Below are 18,635 nucleotides of genomic sequence, written 5' to 3'. Positions count from 1 at the left end.
TTTATTTTGTGCGTTGGGCAAAATGTTGTTTGGATTAAAAACTAGTGTGCAGTTAAATACTGCCGCAGATGCTTTCTATATTCGCACTACTGTATGGCCGTATAATGTCCGCGTTCCCCCATAATCGCATGATGCTATGCGCATGATCACTGCTGTGCTAGACTGAATAGAAAACTCTTTACGTTTAAGTAGAAAATATTTAAATGCATCATTGATGAAAATGAAAAGAAATTTTTCTGGTAATCTTCAAATATTGTAACAGAAGGGTACTTATTTTTACTTGATGATGAGACAATATTTTTTTTTAGATTTTTTACTCTTCTATCATAATTGTAAATAAAATGAAAAATATAATATAAAAAGTATAATATCTGTAATAAATTTTTGTGAATTTTATATGTCAATCTTTTTTTTTTTTTATTTTGAAAAGGATATCAAAATAAAAAGAAAGAAAATTATTTTTGTTCTTTCGGATTATATTCTTTATATTTATAATTAAATCTTTATCCTTCTCAAATATTAAATTGAAATAAATACAGCTGATCTCAACCTTTACAATATTTTCCTTTCTTATCATAATTTTATTTTTGTTTCTGTTTAATTTAACGAAATAATTATTACAAAACAGCAACGCGAAATTTTCCTTCTCATCGTAAAGGTAGCTATGCACCATGAAATCTCGTCTAACAAAAAAAAAAAAAAAAAAAAAAGAAATGACGAAATGACGAGATGACGAAATGACGAGATGACGAAATGACGAGATGACGAAATGACGAGATGACGAAATGACGAAATGACGAGATGACGAAATGACGAAATGACGAGACGAAAAACGTGCATATGAAAAAAAAAAAATGTACGCCCTGTTATGTAAGAAGAATCGTGGAGGACAACAAATAGAAGTGATATACATTCGCACAACGTGTATTTTTATTATTTTTGTTTTTCTGTTTTTCCGCCAGCGTTATTCCCTTTACACAGAAATTTTTTTTTCTTACATTACGATGTTGTCCATCGGGCAGCATATTCTAAAAAATCGAGGGTCATGCACAATTTTGTTTTTCTTATAAATTTGGAGGTACGTTGTAAATTCCTCTGTTTTGTTTTTTTCCTCCTTGTCCTAAAATAGCAAAAAAAAAAGGAACAAGCACGCACATGTATCGGTTTAACGTGGCTAATGCGTAAATCTACATGTGCGTATAATTAATAATTATATATATATATATATATATATATATATATATATGTATATGTATACACGTGCGGAAAGGGCAATGGTATTTTCTGTGTTTTGTTCATTTATCCTTCATTTTTATTTCTTTTTTTTTTTTTTTTTTTTTTTTTTTTTTCTTGTTTAATACCTTAGGCGAGTTGTCATTCCCTCGTGTTGCCCCTAGTCCATTTCTAAAGTACTCTAGAATGTGCACCTTATCTCTTTTGAATTTGGTTAATTTGTATCCAAGTTGACTATTGCCCTTCTCGCTGCTTCCTTGCTCGCTTCTACTTCTGCTTCCACTTTGACCGTTTTTATCATACAAGTAATAGTTAATACTGGACATAATGTCCTTTCCTATAATCTTTAGAGCGCTATTAAAAAGGGTAAAGTTGTTGGCATACTCGACCTCTTCCTTGTGTTGTTTGGGTACACCATCTTCACGAATAACATGATTAATAGTGGTATCCTCATTAGAGTTATCGTTCCAGTCGTTCTTGATACCACTTTTGTTGTAATTTAAGTCTTCATCAAATATGAACATTTTTTTCCCCTCAACAGTGTAAAATAGCTCCCTATTAACACGTTTTATATGTTTCTTCTTCTTTGATTTCAGATAAAAATTCGAATCGCTAAATAGGTTAAGGTTGTCCATATTTCTGTAAAACTGTGTGCACCCCTCGTCTGTTACATTTTCGAGTATTAAGCTTTTGTATTTTCTGCATACTTGGGTAGTTCTATTATTTGCCATGTTGTAGTAGTTAGTATGGTCATCCATGTAGTCATCAACGTGGGCATTCATATGATCGTTTACATGATCATACATGTGCTTTTTATCCTTCTCATCGTACATATCGTTTTCGTTTCTTTTGTCCTTTTCGTCCCTTCCACCCCATTCATCACACGGACCTATTCCGAACGATCGAGGATCATCATTCGGGTCGGTATTCCCCCCTGTAGTTAATTCCTCTTCTTCCCGACTCCAGGGGTATCGTTTGTTCAAGTACATATTGCCCCTATCTTGTATTTCTTTCTTTACATTTTTAAGACTAGTAGATACATTCATATTAAAGAAGTTATTACCCATGAGCAAGTGAAAGAAATTGTAATAACTATTCAAATACTTGTTTATTAAATTCATCTTTGTTAAATAGTAAAATACATTTTTATATAATTCCTTCATATAGAAATCTACAACATAATTAGTAAAATTTGTTATTTTTTTTTCTTTTATATTTTGCAAGTATAGCTGATTAATGACAAAGTCAGCATCATTTAATGCATTTAAATAGGAAAGGAATATACTAAATTTAAAAAGGTTTTTCCTTTTTTTCTTATATATATTTAAATCATTATTTTCTTTCGTGAAGCATATATTTATTTTTAAACTGTATACCTTAAAATGCTCCACTTTTAATTTTCTCATTTTTGTCCACTTTAAATAACGACGAAAATTAACACTATCTCTCATGCTGATAATGTGCTTTAACCGGTCTTTACAGCACTTCCTTGACTTCTTACCATTGCCAGTATTTTTGATATTATGGTCCATATTATACTCAAACAGGAATCTATCCATTTTGTAGTTTTGTTTCCCTTCTTTTTTCCTCTTACAAAATTTTTGATAACAATCGTACAATTTTTCCACATTTTCCAGAGATACTTGCACATGTACAGGTAATAGAAAAAACTCTAATTTTTTTATGACCCAAGCATTTGGATCCATTTCATAGGTCAATTCGGCATGCAGTAAATTATTTATAGAAAAAGGAACCTCCTCATTGTTATCACTTCTACCCAGATGAGTAGTATTATCTCCTCTACTTGCACTATTAGACGTTAATATATTTTTTCTGAAAAACATTTTTTTTACTGGAAAAGAAGAGTAGTTGTCTATTATGAACATATCTTCTACACGTAAAGAAAAGCAATTTTTATTATTTTGTGTCTTAATCAATGCACTTGCATTTTTTAATACGAGAGTAAATATATGTGCATTTTTTTTTTTTTTTTTTAAAATATATTTATTACGATAATCAATGGATTGGTATTCCTCTCTAATAACAGAATTCCTTTCTATTTTATTCAAATCCTTTCCATCACTACCATAAACAAAAATGCCTTCTTTGTTTTGTTGTCTAGTTATAGCATTATTTACAAATAGCATGGATGCAAATAAATTTATTTTAATTTCATTTTTTACATCAAAAAAATAATGAACCTCTGATGTTTTTGTTTTATTATTTTCTTTTAAAAAAAAAAATTTGCATTTATTTACACTCTCAACAAAAGCAACATTTTTATTTATAAAATGGTGAGCGTATAATTTTCCCTTAACTGTAATATTTGCTTTGTCCTTTTTTTTTATTTTTATATTATAACCCCGTTGTTCATATTTTGTTAATCGGCAAAAAATCTTTTTCTCTTTCCCTACATGAATAAAATTTTCTCCCTTTACAAATGAGTACAGGTTCCCCTTCTTCTCATCAGTGTCTGTGTAAAGGGAAACGTTCTTACGTAGTGATGACGTAAAGGTTAATATATTTCGACACTTATGAAATCGATTTTTTCGCTCGTTTATTACTAGCATGCTCCGATTTGTTTTCTTCCCAAATATATGGAAACTGGTGCAATATTTCCTAAACAATTTATTTTCATAACTAAAGTAGAATGATTTAACGAATGAGCTACAATTAATTTCATTGATCATATCACTTGAACTCAAATCTTTCTCCTTTTTAGAATATTTTTTTACAGTTTTTTCCCCTTCATATGATTGATCAATGCTATACAATTCATGTTTAAGGTTGGCACTTTGCTTAGATAACAAGTGCATATCCACCTTTCCAGTAATATGTACGATGTTATCAATATACTGAGAAATTTTTACAATGATTTTCTTCTTCTTTTGAATCATAAATATTTCAACAAATATAATTTTTTCCTTCTCTACAAATTTTAATAGGTGCCTTTTTCTTTCTAAGGAAAATTTAAAAATTTGTCCTTTAGTAGTGTACTTATATGGGCATATAAGGAAAAAGCAGTTTCTCATATTTTTATTTTTCCTCAAGGGAAAAAACATAATATTTTTCTCTTTTACGTATCGAATTGTGTTCTTATTATTCTGCATGAACGTTGTAATATGATGACTATTTTTCATAATATAATTTAACTTATCTTTCGATAACTTTCCAAAATCGTAATCCAAATTTTCATTCGTGTTTTGGTTTTCGCCTGAACAAGAGTTGTCACTACTTTCTGCATTAAAAATATTTAAAAAAAAGTTTTCCTTAATCTTTTTATTTCCTCTTTCAATTTTAACTTGGTTACATGAGGGCAGACTGCTTTCATATTGCATGTAATCAGCCCCTGCGTTCTCGTCAATCAGTCCATACTCGTCATCCTGTCCAGCTGCATCAACCTGTCCAACCTGATTAGCCCCTTCAATCCATTTAACCTCTTTCTTCTCCTCTCGTGCATTCTGTTCTCCATCGTTCTCCACATTTCTACTTGTAGTAGCACTCATAGTACCCCCCCTAGTAACACTACCAATTATGTAAACAATTTCACTGTAGTGGAAAATGTCAAAGAGTATTCCTGTATTCATACTATTGTAAATGTATATTTTCTTTATCTCTTCCTCCTTTTCTATGTACTTATAAATATTCATTATTACGTTATCACTGCTCTCTCGAACGTTCATCATGTTATTATTTATGTAGGAAATGTATTTGACCTCTTTTTCTCTGCGGGATATATGTTCACTTATTGTTATAAAGAAACAATTATGAAAATGGACATCATTATCTCTCAACGTACTCCCTTCATTTATGCTAATTTTTAAGTTAATAAAGGGATTCTTTTTTTCATTTTTATCCACCTTCTGCGGGTAATTTTTTCCCCAATTTTTACCTGACTTGTGCAGGTCATTTTTTTTTCCATTTTTATATACCTCACGCAAGTCATTTTTTCCCCCCATTTTTGTAAAGCAAAAGATGTAGGAAGCTTCCTTCGTTATATCTATTCCTCCACATAAGTACAAATAGTTATTGTGCATATTCGTGTTTTTAATTTTAAAAAAGAAATTTTTTTCATTTTTCTCTATTAAGTTAATGACATTCCTAGATTTTCTCTGGAAAAGGTAATTGATCCCATTTCCGTTAGAAGGAAACATCACTAAGTTAAAATTTGTTTCATTGATTAATATATACTTTGGGTATACTATTAAAAAGGAGGAAAAATTTTTAAAATAGTAGTTTGGATTACTACGCCCGCTACATGTATTATTTTTTATATAACTAATAACATAACATGAAACGTAGGGTCTATTATTTATGATTTCCTGTGTGCTCACGTTCTGACAACTGTTTATCGTAACGCTGTTTAATTTGATGCTTTCAAAAATAAGGCTATTTATCGACTCATTAAAAAAACTAGTATAACATTTTAATTCTTTTAAGGGGTATATATACTGTACTGTAGTATTATTTGTGCTTCCCCCTAAATCATTAGCAAAATAAATTTTTTTTTTGTTTATTTCCAAATTTTTTACGCAAAAGCTGTATAGAAGAATTAGCGTGTGACACGTTATTATAATAGCGTTATTCCTCTTTATCACATTTGTGTAGTAATAAATTATATATCTATCTTTCCTTGGACCATTTTCCCCCCTTCTATCCAATTCGTTCTTCAGTGAGGTATTACCTGCTTGAGAGCCTTTGACATGTTGCTCCTTCTGGTGTTCCTCTGTTTCATCCCGCTTCCAACCCCTGTGTTGTTCCTCTTTTCTATAAATCTGCTTATGACCCTCTTTCTCTACTTCTTTATTTCCCCTTCTTCTGTGGTAGCAAATTTCGAGCTTTCCTTGATGCATGTGATTGCATTTAACGTTTAGATGAAAATCATCAAAGAATATTTCTCTGCTTTGAAAGGAGTGAACACTGGTTAACTTCCCCTGATAGTTGTAATACACTGTTATGGGCAAGGTATTTCTAAATTTTATCCTTTTATTTATATGCATGTACGAGCTACCCCGTGTTTTTATAATAGTTAAATGTAAAACTAAATGATCAGTATTCGTATTTTTAAAACTATTAATATAATCGTCATTTAATACCATTTTTATAAATTTTCTTTCTATAACATTATAAATATTATATTTATTAAAATTGAAATTGGTTATGTCTTTCCTCCTCTGCTTATTCTTCTCTGTGTGCATATCTACATATAAAAATGATTTGATGTCGTCAATTTTTTTTAGATGTATTATGTTGTTAAAAAGTGTGTAAAGCGTATCTTGGCCCTTGTCTATATATTTTAATTTGCGGAAATTGTAATTTATATATTGCATATTTTGCATTAATTTTTCTTTATTATTTGTATGTACACTTTTTAAAGAATCGATTGTTAAATTTTGTGAGACGTATAATTTTTTTTTATAAAAAATAAGAAAACAAAAATTGTCGTTTTTTAAATGGAACGAATTAATATACGAATTTTTTTTAGAGTATAAAAAGGATTTATAATTTTTATAAAAAAATATAATATCGTGGTTTGTGTTATTGTACAAACATGTATTTGAGATGAAATTATAGAAAGTGCCATCGGTCATCATGGTCATTTCATTCTTTCTTATGTATCTTTCCCTTACGCATGGAAAAATAATGGTATTTGCAATGTTCGTAATGTTTGCAGTGTTTGTAATGTTTGCAGTGTTTGCAATGTTTGCAGTATTTGCAGTGTTTACACTCTTTCCATTTTTTAAATAAAACATATATAAAGGATATACGTTTTCAAATTTTGCATTTTTTATCTCTTTACTTTGATAAAAAAAAATCCTCTCTTTGAAATTATTTACTATTATATATTGGTCATGCGAACAATTGTTATATCTTTTTCTTATCACATTGGTACATGTTTTGTTCCTTTCCAAAGAGAAACAAAAATTTTTAATTCTTAATTTTTCTTTGTTTGACAATATAATACTGTCAGCATTATTGGTATCTTTTTTTATCTTTTCACCTTTGTCCATTAAGAGGAAGTCTTCCATTTGATTTTTTCCCTTTTGCCAATTTTCAATTTCATCTATCTGTTCATTCTTTTTTCTTTTTTTTTTTTCACCTTGCATATTTTCCATACCATGCCTGCACATTTCACACGAGCCATAACAACGATAATTTTCTCCCCTTACATGAAATAATCTCTCACACATGTAGTTGCTATTCCTGTCGTTGTTGTTATAATTCTTTCTATCTGTGAGCTCATCATACAGATATATAACTTTTCTAAATATATTTTTCGTTAAGAATATATTTGTTATATTATTTTTAAGAAAGAGATGAAAATTATTTTGTTCCTTATTTTTTATATAAATAATACGCATTTGTACATTCTTTGCAAATTCTTCATATATATTATTTTTTGAAAAATATAAATTACAACATATATCAGACTCATGCTTTTTTAATAGAGCGTCTTTTTTCTTATTACATGAAATATACTCATACATTCCTTTAGCATGTAAAAGAATAATTTTTTTTTTTTTGCACACATTTATTTTTTGGTAAGGTATACTTTGAAAAATATGAACATGCAAGGTATTTATTATCATGTGTACAATTATTGTAGAGTATGCTACCTGTTTCGTTTTTTTAATTTTACAAAAATATTTATTTTTCAGTAATGTCTCGCAGATTGTAAAAAAGCATGCATTCATTTCGGCATAATAATTAAAAAAAAAAAAAACGCTTTCATATAATTTATTAATTAAATACAAAAAATCTTTTAGTCTTATTTGAATATTGGCATAATTTACATGTACATCAATATATTTCGGCGCTGTAAATTTATTCTTGCATTGTGTATTCTTGCGAGCATTTGCATGGTCGTTCGTTCGTTCACCCTTACGAATGGAAGTTCTTCCACCGACATTTGACGTGAAATTTCCTTCATATATATTACCCACATTGAGCAAGTCTTCTAAAGTTTTCTTATTCTCAAATGGGCATGAATACTTATCTTTTTGTAGTATATTTTGATTGCTACTATTAAAAATTTGCACATCGCATATAACATCCTTTGTGATATTCTTCTCGTCATTCATTGTACAAAAGGTACGCCTTTCTACTAAACCATTTAAGAAATTGTATACAAAACGAAAATGATCAAACCATACATTTTTGTTATTATCATAAAAAAGGACCATTTTTTCATTTCTCATACTTATTTGCATGTTTATATTTTTACTAACACAGTAGAAAATATGATTGTTCAATAAATATAAATTATTTCGTCTCTTTACTATACACTTAAAATAAATAAACTCCTTTAATTTTTCATTTGAATTATTTAATATAACATTGGACACAAAATTTGAATTTTTACATGAACAGGTCATGCAATTTTCGAAATAATTGTCAAAAATGAAATTATTAATATACACATATTTTGACGTATTTGCAAATTTTAAAAATAGATTTTTTCTTAAATTGAAGAGTAAATCAAAATGTAGGCTTCCTTTGTAAATTAAGCTGAATGTGTTTCTGTCTTTACCTATACAGTAACGCTTTTTTTTCATATTTTTTTTACTCACACTACTCTGTACCTTTTTCAAACATAACAAATTTTCGTAAAACAAAAAGTTCAGCATAAAATGGATACGTTTAATATTTACATTTGTTTTGTAGATGTTGTTACTTTTAACTATGCAGTTATAGTTGTTAAAGTCCCGCGCATTTAAATGTTTCGTCATTTTTTCGTATAAAAGCAGGTAAACATTGTTCGGCTCGTCTGTATATGCCATTTTCAGGGTGTTTATTTTGAATACTCGCATGTTTGCGGCACTGCCGTTCCATTTGCGGAAATGATCACTCTCAGATGTTCCTCCATTCAATTTCCGCTTCTGATGCGGCTTCTCTTGCTGCTGCTGGTTGTAGTGGATATGATAACAATACTGTTTTTGATGCTCTTGCCTCTGTTCCTCTTGCCATTTTTCCACCTCGCATGTGCTTTTTCCAAAAACACGAACAAACTTTTCAGTGCGCAAGAATTTCTCTATCTGATTAATGAATAAATTCTTATCTTCAACAAAATAAAATGTATACAAATTGAACAATTCGAACAAATCGGTACTTAGAAAAACGCTAGAAATTTTTACTTGTACTTCATTCATGATATTATACCCAAATAAGTCATTTTTATATCTTTTATAAAATATTTCAACAATTTTTTTTTTCCCATTATTTTTGCGTAAAGAATTGTATTTAATTAATTTCTTCCTAATAAAGCCATCAAATGATATAGCAGTGTAATTACACATTTCTCCGTTCATGTTAAGTAACGTTTTCATGTAATTTGTTTTCTTAAGCTTTTTATATGAGAGTAATATGTCAAAAGGATATTCATAAAAAAAGTTTAGAACTATTGGTACATACGCTTTGATATATGTCAAGAGACTACTATCATTTATGTACTTCACTATTTTAATGAAAATAAATTTGCACAATATATAATTCATTCTGCTACTCGAATAGGCATTCTCTAAATATATGTGCATATCGAACATGCGTACGATTATGTTTAGATCTTTTCTAACGCTCTTTCTCACTTGAAAGGAAGTATCTTTCTCGTAGGTGTGCTTTCCCACAGCAACTGTTTCCCTGTTTATGGTACTACCATTTCTAGTAGTGCCGCTCCCCTTATATAATTTAGAAGAGAAGTACTCATAATTATTGTGTAGCACGTTTTCAAAGAAGACGTTCATAAATAGATGGTAGTTCATAGGTGATAGGTAAATAACACACGAGGCATATACAAATAATGAAAATAAATTTCTTTTGTACAGCATATTTCTATAATATTTTATCAATATATTTCCATTTTTCATTATATTTTTTCTTTCATTTGTATAGCAAAAATTATTTAAAAAATAAACATTAACCTTGTCATATAGTGAAACTTTTCTATACTCCCTGTTCTTTTTAAATATGAATTTATTTTTTATATGCACATTATTCTGTACAACTATGATATCTCTGTTATTTACAACTGATGGGAGAAATAAAGTAGCATCCTCAAAAAATAGGGCATACTTGTTTAAACTTATGGTAGCACTTTTCATGTTCTTTTTTCGAATTTGATAAGTATCGCTATGATGTATCTTCTGCTCCTTTGAGCAACCATCTGATAAGAAGCACTTATGCTTATTGTGAAAACTCTCCATTTGGCACCCTTCCATTTGATGCCTTCCTATTTTATTTTTCAACATGATAAAATGCCTAAACGAAAAGGGGTCAATGAGTTCACAGTCGCAGAAGGAAAGACATTTAGGTATAACATCAGATTTGTCTTCACTTCTTTCTTCATATCCACCTCCACGTTTGTTCTCCTCCCTCTCGCAAGCATGTTTTAACGAAAACAAACTGCAAAAGTCGGTAAGAAGGTACTTGTTTAGAAAATGAAAAAAGTCATTCATTTTGAAGAGCAGACTGAAATTCATTGCGTATATTCTCGTTTTCGAATTATACTTTTGTGCTCGAAGAGTGTTCACTGGGTGTACGCGATTTACTCGCTTCTTACCACCTACAATGTAATCTTCCTTGCCCTGTAATCTTTGCTCATGTTCTCCATTCCTTCGGTCGGAAAAATCGACGTTCTTTATAGTAGAGACTAGGATGAAGTAGCGTTTTACGTTATCCCTTATGTTGTAGTTAATCTTTTTTTTTGAAAATATTTTATAAAAATTTTGGTGAAATACATCCATATATTTCATATAATCAGAGTTAACTCTTTCGAAATAAAAAATATTGTATGTTTTATTCAAATAAGTATATTTGCTTATTTTTAATTTGTAAAAATCAATGTACAACTTGACAAAATTACATGATTTTATATTCTCTTTATACAAAGTATCAAAATAGAAAAGACATATATTCGCATCTGTGCTTACTATATATTGATTTCTTAACAAGTCATAATTTTTTTTTCTTCTCAATTGATCAAAGTTGTACATATCATCAAATGATATGAGAGTAATTCTACTTCTCAATCTTATCTGTGTTAAATATTTTAAAGCCTTGTCATTCTTATAAACTGATTTCGTTTTACATTTAAAATTATTTTTACAAAATGTACAATATTGCAAAAACTCACTCTTATATGTAACATCCTGTTGACCATTCTTACTTTTTGAATATGTCGATTCGTTAAAGAAGTCATTGATATTATGGATGCCATTCGTTGCCTCCCATATGTTCTGTTCATTGGGGTCAACTATACGATTGAGCTTTCTTAACAAAACTCTGTATATATTCCCTTTTATTTTTTTCCTCTCAATACTAAACTTCTTTTTTGAAGTCTTGTACCCTAACTTAATATCACCTAGATAGATTATTCTCCTAATAGCTAGATACACCTGATACATAATAAAATTTATAAATATAATTCTTGCCTTATTTACAATGTCTACATATACTTTCTTGTCTTTAATTTTTATGATTATATCATAATTTTTGCACATAGTGCCTTTTCTTCTCTTGTTTTTACTATTTTTTCCTCTTTCTTTTTTCCTTTCAAATGTGCATATATGCCGAAGTATATTGGTGAATGCATTTGTCTGCACCTGTACATTGCTCAGAAAGAAGTAGTTATCATACAGAGTGTTCACTTTCTTTTCTTTAAACGCTTCATTAGATTTAGCATGTCCTGAACGTATTTTTAAAATGTATTTAAAATTGAGAGAAATCTTTATGTGTGTTAATTTTTCTTTCTTTCTTTTCCTCATCCCCTTAGCATCTTCACCACTTCGATCGAAGCTGGTTATGTTACTCCCAGCGTTGTTCTGATTAATTGAGCTGTTGAAACTGCCTCTAAGCACATCGAAGTGAGGGGATAGACAGAACAAATTAACATTACAGTTGATGCCTATAACGCTTACAACAAAGGGAGAGTTCATCCTACCCATTTCACTCATCCGTTTAAACTTCCTTCTCAAGGGGTTTTTAACAAAATACATTTTCTTTCTTATACGCAAACAATAAAGAGAGAACATGTAATAAAAAAAGCTGATATGTTCAGGTGATAAATTCCATGAGGTGTTATTTAAATAGACAATTATCATAACACTTTCTCCTGGTTTCTCCTGCTTCTCTTTCAAAACTATGTTCACCTTATCGTTTAATGCATATGTATACACAACATTGTGTTCAGAGTAGACACTGCTGATAATAACATCGCTCAGAAAAAGATATGATTCATGCGATTCTATAACGTTGTACATGTTACTGTTTTGGTAAGAAGGAAGTACACTTGCTCTGCACTTGCTCCTCCTTTTAGCATCATTTTCGTTATCTTTACATGGAACTGTGTCAACCTTTGTACCACTTGGACGGTATCCATTTTCCTGTTTATAATTATATATTTGTTTAATTTCAATTTTTATTATTTCCTCCCGATTAGTTAAAGTAGTTTTACTGTCATAAGACAATGTGCCTTTTTCCCTACTCACTAACACGGCTTTTTCATATAATAGCTTAAACTTATCCATATTTTTATTAAGGTAAATGAATACATTTTTAATACACACATAACAAATACTGCTTCTATCATATCCCTGATTTTCCACTTTTACACTTCTTTTTCCCATACTTAACGGAAATATTCTTTCATTTATTTCATTATCACTCCATTCAGAAAAGAAATCCTCTTTTATTATATTGTACGTGTCTATACTTTCTACCATTTCCAAAATGATGGAGCAGTTATTTAAAATTAAATAATTTTTACAGTCATATTTTTCAAAAAAAAAATTTATTTTCTCTACTTTAATTAAATTAAATTTATTGTAAGCTACATGCATATTCTTTAAAGTATATTTTCTCTCACATTTGTCCATTTTGCTTTTTATGGAGATATTTTTTTTAAATTTATCCTTATTTGGAGAGCTAACTGAAATTAAATTTTTTTCTGAACAAGACAGGAAAAAGTTAAAAAACAGCTGGATTTTATTACGCAAGTAATAGGCACTTGGGCGAGTTTTGTAGCAGTTGAGATCATCACTGCCACTATCCCCTGCTTTACCATTACCGTCATCAGCTGCATTCCCAGTCCCACTTTCTTCCCTCCTCTGAATGGAAAAAAATAAATTGCCTACTTCATTCTTTATAGTAATATTATTCTCCAAATGAACATTAACAAATAACCTGTTCATGCAAAAGTAAATATTTGAGTATAAAAAGCCGTAATCAATATCATCATATTTACCATTACTACCAATGTGGGAATTCCTTATATTCTGCAATTTAACAGCATATATTAAATCTCTTACGAAATTATCTCTTCTAATTTTTCTTCTACTTTTATGTATTAGGAAAAATATTTCCTTCAATTCGCACATTTTTATGTTAATAAAAAAAATGGGAATGAATATTTTTTTTTCCTTAATAAAAAAAAATATATTTTTAATAAAAACTGAAATACTCTTGTTGTTCTCTTTTTTCAGCTCAATACTTTTGCATGAGAAAACATAACCATCAAGCGTTTCAGATTTCCACTCCTTGTCATTCTTCCCTTTACAGGAGTAGTTACTAACATTTTGGCTAACACTACCAAGAACAATATCGTTAACCTGATGAACAGGCACCAACTGGGTTAGACTTTCGCGTAAGTATTGTCCATTTTTTTTTTTTTTTTTTGTTTTTTCATTTTCTTTATTCGATCTCCTCGCATAACCATCATGTACAATATTAATGTTTTTAAATATCAAGTCATAGGAGCTCTTACCCCTGGATATGTTTTTTCCATTATTACAATATTTACTGTGTCTATGTTTATGATTATAATATATTTTTATATCAATTTTTTTAATGCTTATATAATAATATTTTAAGATTATTTTTAAAAAGAAAACAGATATTTTCAAACAAATAGTGTATATTAATTTGTTCGTAACATTACCTTTTATCAATCTCAAGTAAATGCTGTAATAGGAGTTATAAGTTTCGTAGTCTTCTAAGTCTAATGATAATATTACAGAAGTAATACATATTTTTTTTTTTTTTTCTAGCCTTTTTTTTGGATTTTTTTCAATCTTTTTATTTTTTTTTTTTGTGAAAAAATTAATTACTTGTTTAATGAACTCGATTTCGAAATATATGTTTCTTATTTCGATATTTTTTAGCGGGATGTTATAAATAAGCAAACTCGGAAAAAAGATGAGACTGAAGTTGATTTTATCTAAATAAAATTTCGTATTTTTCAACACATTTGCTAACACGTTACTCATCTTTTTTAATCAACAATAATACAGTGTAACTACTACAGTGCGGAAATGTTAAACGAGATCTCTGCATAAAAAAAAAAAAAAAAAAAAAAAAAAATAGAGAGATGTAAAAGATGGGAAAATAAAGGAAGTGAAAAAACAAGAAACAAAAAACATACTTATCATTACATATAACTCTGTATTAACTCTACATGGGGTAAATATAGAAATATATATTTTTTAACGAACAAAAAAAAAAAAAAAAATCGCATACATAAGAAAAAGGGAAGAAAGGTATATCATTCATTTTAACAAAAAAAAAAAAAAAAAAAAAAAAAAAAAAAAAATTGAAAATAGCTTCAGATTGTACACAATATTACAGGCCAATATAAAAAAAAAAAAAAAAAAAAAAAAAAAAAGAATATCTCGTGAGCATATCAGGCTAAGTATATGCAAAATGGCGGTTTCCCGAAATGATTAGAACAAAGGAAAACAAATTGTTTATTATGTAAGCCCTGGAAAAAAGAAGAAAAGAAAAAAAAAGAAATAGAAATAGAAATAGAAGCATATGTAGAACAATTGAACGAATAAGGATCAAAAGGGTAGGCGGCCTTTCGTTTAATTAACATTTTTAAAAGCAATACAATGTCATTTATAAAAGGTATTGCATCCTCAAAAGGATTTACAGAGCCTGCACACTAACAAGTTCATATGTGAACAAATGCATACTTACATACACAAAATTTGTATGTGTCCATATATACATGTAATGAGTAAGACCGGGTTATTCTGAAACCATTACGGCCTGGCAAAGTTTTGAAGTGAATATTTATGTTATGATGAAGATTCATGTTTCACATAACCTCGAACAGTTCAAAATTTTCATCAAATAATAAATAATGCGGGAAAATATACAACACTGAAAAAAAAGGATATGATGCAACGATTATTTTCATTTTTTTTTTTTTTTTTTTTTTATCACACATAGAAATATGCACAGAAAAATTGTAACTCAAAGACTTGAGATTAAAAAAAAAAAAAAGACGGTGGCTCATAAAAAAGAAAAACAATTACAAAAAAGTAAAACTGCAAAATGGTAAAATATCAAAAAGGGGGATGCAAACCGAGATGTAAAAGTCAGAAATGAGAAGAAGTAATTTTGGGTTAATAAGGAACACTACCACATATAATATTTACTTAATCTGTTACCATTTTTTTTTTTTTTTTTTTTTTTTGAGGTAAAATTTATTCGGTAAACGCTTGAAATTACTATCATTTTATTTCGTTTATGCTAGAGTACGTGCAAATCAAAATACATACATAGTGCAAGTTTTTGTACAAGTTCAGGCACACAAAGCAAATATCAATCGACATTACAAATGGCACCAACAACGACAAAAAAAAAAAAATATATATATATTAAATTTAAAATAAATATAAAAAAAAAAAAAAAAAAAATTGGGGGGAATACTGAATTACTAAGAGGTTTGCGTAATACTAATAAAAAAATAAAAATTATATTTTTTTAATTCATATATATTATATATATATATATATTTGTTTTTTACGAAAAAATAAAAATTAGGATGTACAGAATGGTGAGCAATAGCTTATAGTGTGTAATGATACTTAACCGTACACGTATTTTGCGCTCTGCCTTTTTTGTGTTCTGCGCTTTTTGCTTTACGCCTTTTGCTTTCTTTTTTGTATTTTTTTTTATTTTTTGTTTCTGTTTCTGTTTCTGTTTCTGTTTCTGTCTCGTTATTTGCGTATATTCTTTTCCTCCTCTTTTTTCTCTTTTCCATTTTTTCGTCATCCCCTTCGAAAGTTTATTTCATCTTAAGAAAAGAAATTTCAGTAAAGAAATGAAACTTTTCGAACAAGAGCACAAGTACCAATATGACTGGGACACAGTTACAGTAAGTTGTTTTATTGTAAAAAAGTACATGAACGAGTGAATAATAAATGAGCTGATAACAAATTGTACTTTAACTTTTGCATTAATATACATACATACATACATACATACATACATACATACATACATACATACATACATACATACATACATACATACATACATACATACATACATACATACATACATACATACATACATACGTACATACATACATACGTACATTTTCCTTTTAAAGATGTTTACGGCCTATTTCACCTATTTTTGCTTATTTCACGTTTGAGTGAAATGTTGTGGTCCTTCTGCATGTAAGATGATAGTAACACACGAAATATATTTCTTTCCTTTTTTTTTCTTTTTTTTCTTTTTTTTCTATTTTTTCTATTATTATTATTTTTTTTTTTCTTTAAACAATATTAACTAGTCTGCATTTTGGTTGAAATATCCGAATAGCGTTCAGAAGCATATAAAGAATATTGATGTTATTGGTAGGAGCATTGATACAAATGAGAAAACATTGAAATTGAAAAGGATCATTCACCTTCAGTATTATATACCTAACATATTTAGTAATAATTATACTTTATAATTTAATAGGATTCTCTTTTTTTTTACTTTTTTTATATTATTTTATTTTCTCCACGTAATTATTTACGTGTGTCTCTCAACATGCCTGCACTGTTCAGGCGTAATTTGTCGCACCATTTTTTATTTCGTTTGTCTTTTCGTTTTATTTCGTTTGCTGCTTCGTTTTATTTAGTTTTATTATGTTTCAATTTCCTTTATTTTTATTTTCTTTTTTCCCAATTTAAAATAGAAAACCTCTTTAACATTGATGGCAAAGGGCTAGCTCTTGAGGAAATTATTATCAACTTAAGAGAGAAAAAACTGACAGTAAACACCGTCAATTATACCTTAAATCCTTTAATTAATATATCAGAGGAATGCGTGTACTTTCAAAAGGACAATGATGGTACGACGAGGCATAGCGTAGTAACGCACAGACACATATTGTATGTACGTGTGTATACTTGTGTATGTATATGGGTATTGTATGTTTGTGTATATATGTATATTGGCGTACGTGTACGTATTCAATTTTATGGAAATATATATTTCCCCTTTTTTCATTTTCATTGCAGTGAATCAAACTTATTACAAGCAGGTTACAACTCTAAACATTAAAGGCCTTGGGTATATGAAAAACCTTGTGGAAAACGTAAATTAAAAAAAAGAAAAAAAATATTTTAAGTTTGTGTGCGTATGTATGTAGGTGTGTATGTGGGTGTGTATGTGGGTGTGTATGTGGGTGTGTATGTGGGTGTGTATGTGGGTGTGTATGTGGGTGTGTATGTGGGTGTATATGTGGGTGTGTATGTGGGTGTGTATGTATGTACCGTATATGTGTGCAGTGTGTTGAAATACATATACTGCTTGTTCCATATTTCATGTTGACTTCTCGCAGACAATAATAAACACAATAAAAGAAAAAAGCAAGCAAGGGATAAACATAATGAATGATACCATTAAAAAAACTATAAATGACAGCATACACATTAATAATAGTGAAATATATATAGAAAAGCTGGAAAAAAATAAAAAATGAAGACCAAGTGACTATGTAATGTTTGGGAGGTATTGGTCCGAACGGAGGATATACCTCCTTTTGTTCCGTGGAATTATATTCAGAGTTGCACTCACCCTGACTATGTGAAACTATATACAAAAAAAAAAAAAAAAAAAAAAAATTAAAATTAAAAATGCAGCAAAATGAACTAAAAAAAATTGAGCGAAAAATGACGTAGAAAATGACATAAAACATGAAATTAAAAAATTACGTAAAAAACTTGACGAATGATGAAAAATAATAGAAAACGAAATTTCATTTTAATTTATACACGTGCAGGTCAATTGCGTCTTTCGCATTCTGCTAAATACCAATATGTTTGTAGGTACGTGGGAATAATTCTGAATTTTCAGCTGTTAGTTTAATTTACGCACTCATAATTATAGGCCACTTTATTTGTTCTATTTATATGTTTATTTTTTAATTTGTTTGTATGTATATTTCTTAATTTGTTTGTCTGTATATTTCTTATTTTGTTAGTATGTATATTTCTTAATTTGTTTGTCTGTATATTTCTTATTTTGTTAGTATGTATATTTCTTAATTTGTTTGTCTGTATATTTCTTATTTTGTTAGTATGTATATTTCTTAATTTGTTTGTCTGTATATTTCTTATTTTGTT

The 18,635-nt window shown here is 28.8% G+C and overlaps 2 protein-coding genes across 2 annotated transcripts; one reads left to right on the top strand and one right to left on the bottom strand.

Moving 5' to 3' along the window:
- Positions 1–400: 400 nt before the first annotated feature.
- Positions 401–14,492, bottom strand: MKS88_004327 (uncharacterized protein; the record flags this gene model as incomplete). The annotated part of the gene is made up of 3 exons (XM_067217495.1): positions 401–683; positions 999–1,120; positions 1,362–14,492. The coding sequence occupies 3 exons, from the start codon at positions 14,490–14,492 to the stop codon at positions 401–403; spliced, it is 13,536 nt and encodes a 4,511-aa protein (XP_067071917.1).
- A 1,841-nt stretch (positions 14,493–16,333) lies between these two features.
- MKS88_004326 (PRELI domain-containing protein) lies at positions 16,334–17,992 on the top strand (the record flags this gene model as incomplete). The annotated part of the gene is made up of 5 exons (XM_067217494.1): positions 16,334–16,387; positions 16,811–16,955; positions 17,204–17,359; positions 17,529–17,605; positions 17,852–17,992. 5 exons carry the CDS (start codon positions 16,334–16,336, stop codon positions 17,990–17,992), a joined length of 573 nt encoding a protein of 190 aa, XP_067071916.1.
- Positions 17,993–18,635: the final 643 nt, after the last annotated feature.

Source organism: Plasmodium brasilianum, chromosome 12, assembly GCF_023973825.1.
Source record: "Plasmodium brasilianum strain Bolivian I chromosome 12, whole genome shotgun sequence".
Lineage (NCBI taxonomy): Eukaryota > Apicomplexa > Aconoidasida > Haemosporida > Plasmodiidae > Plasmodium > Plasmodium brasilianum.
Note: the sequence above shows the minus strand (reverse complement) of the source record. Positions and strands in the feature narration are given on the sequence as shown.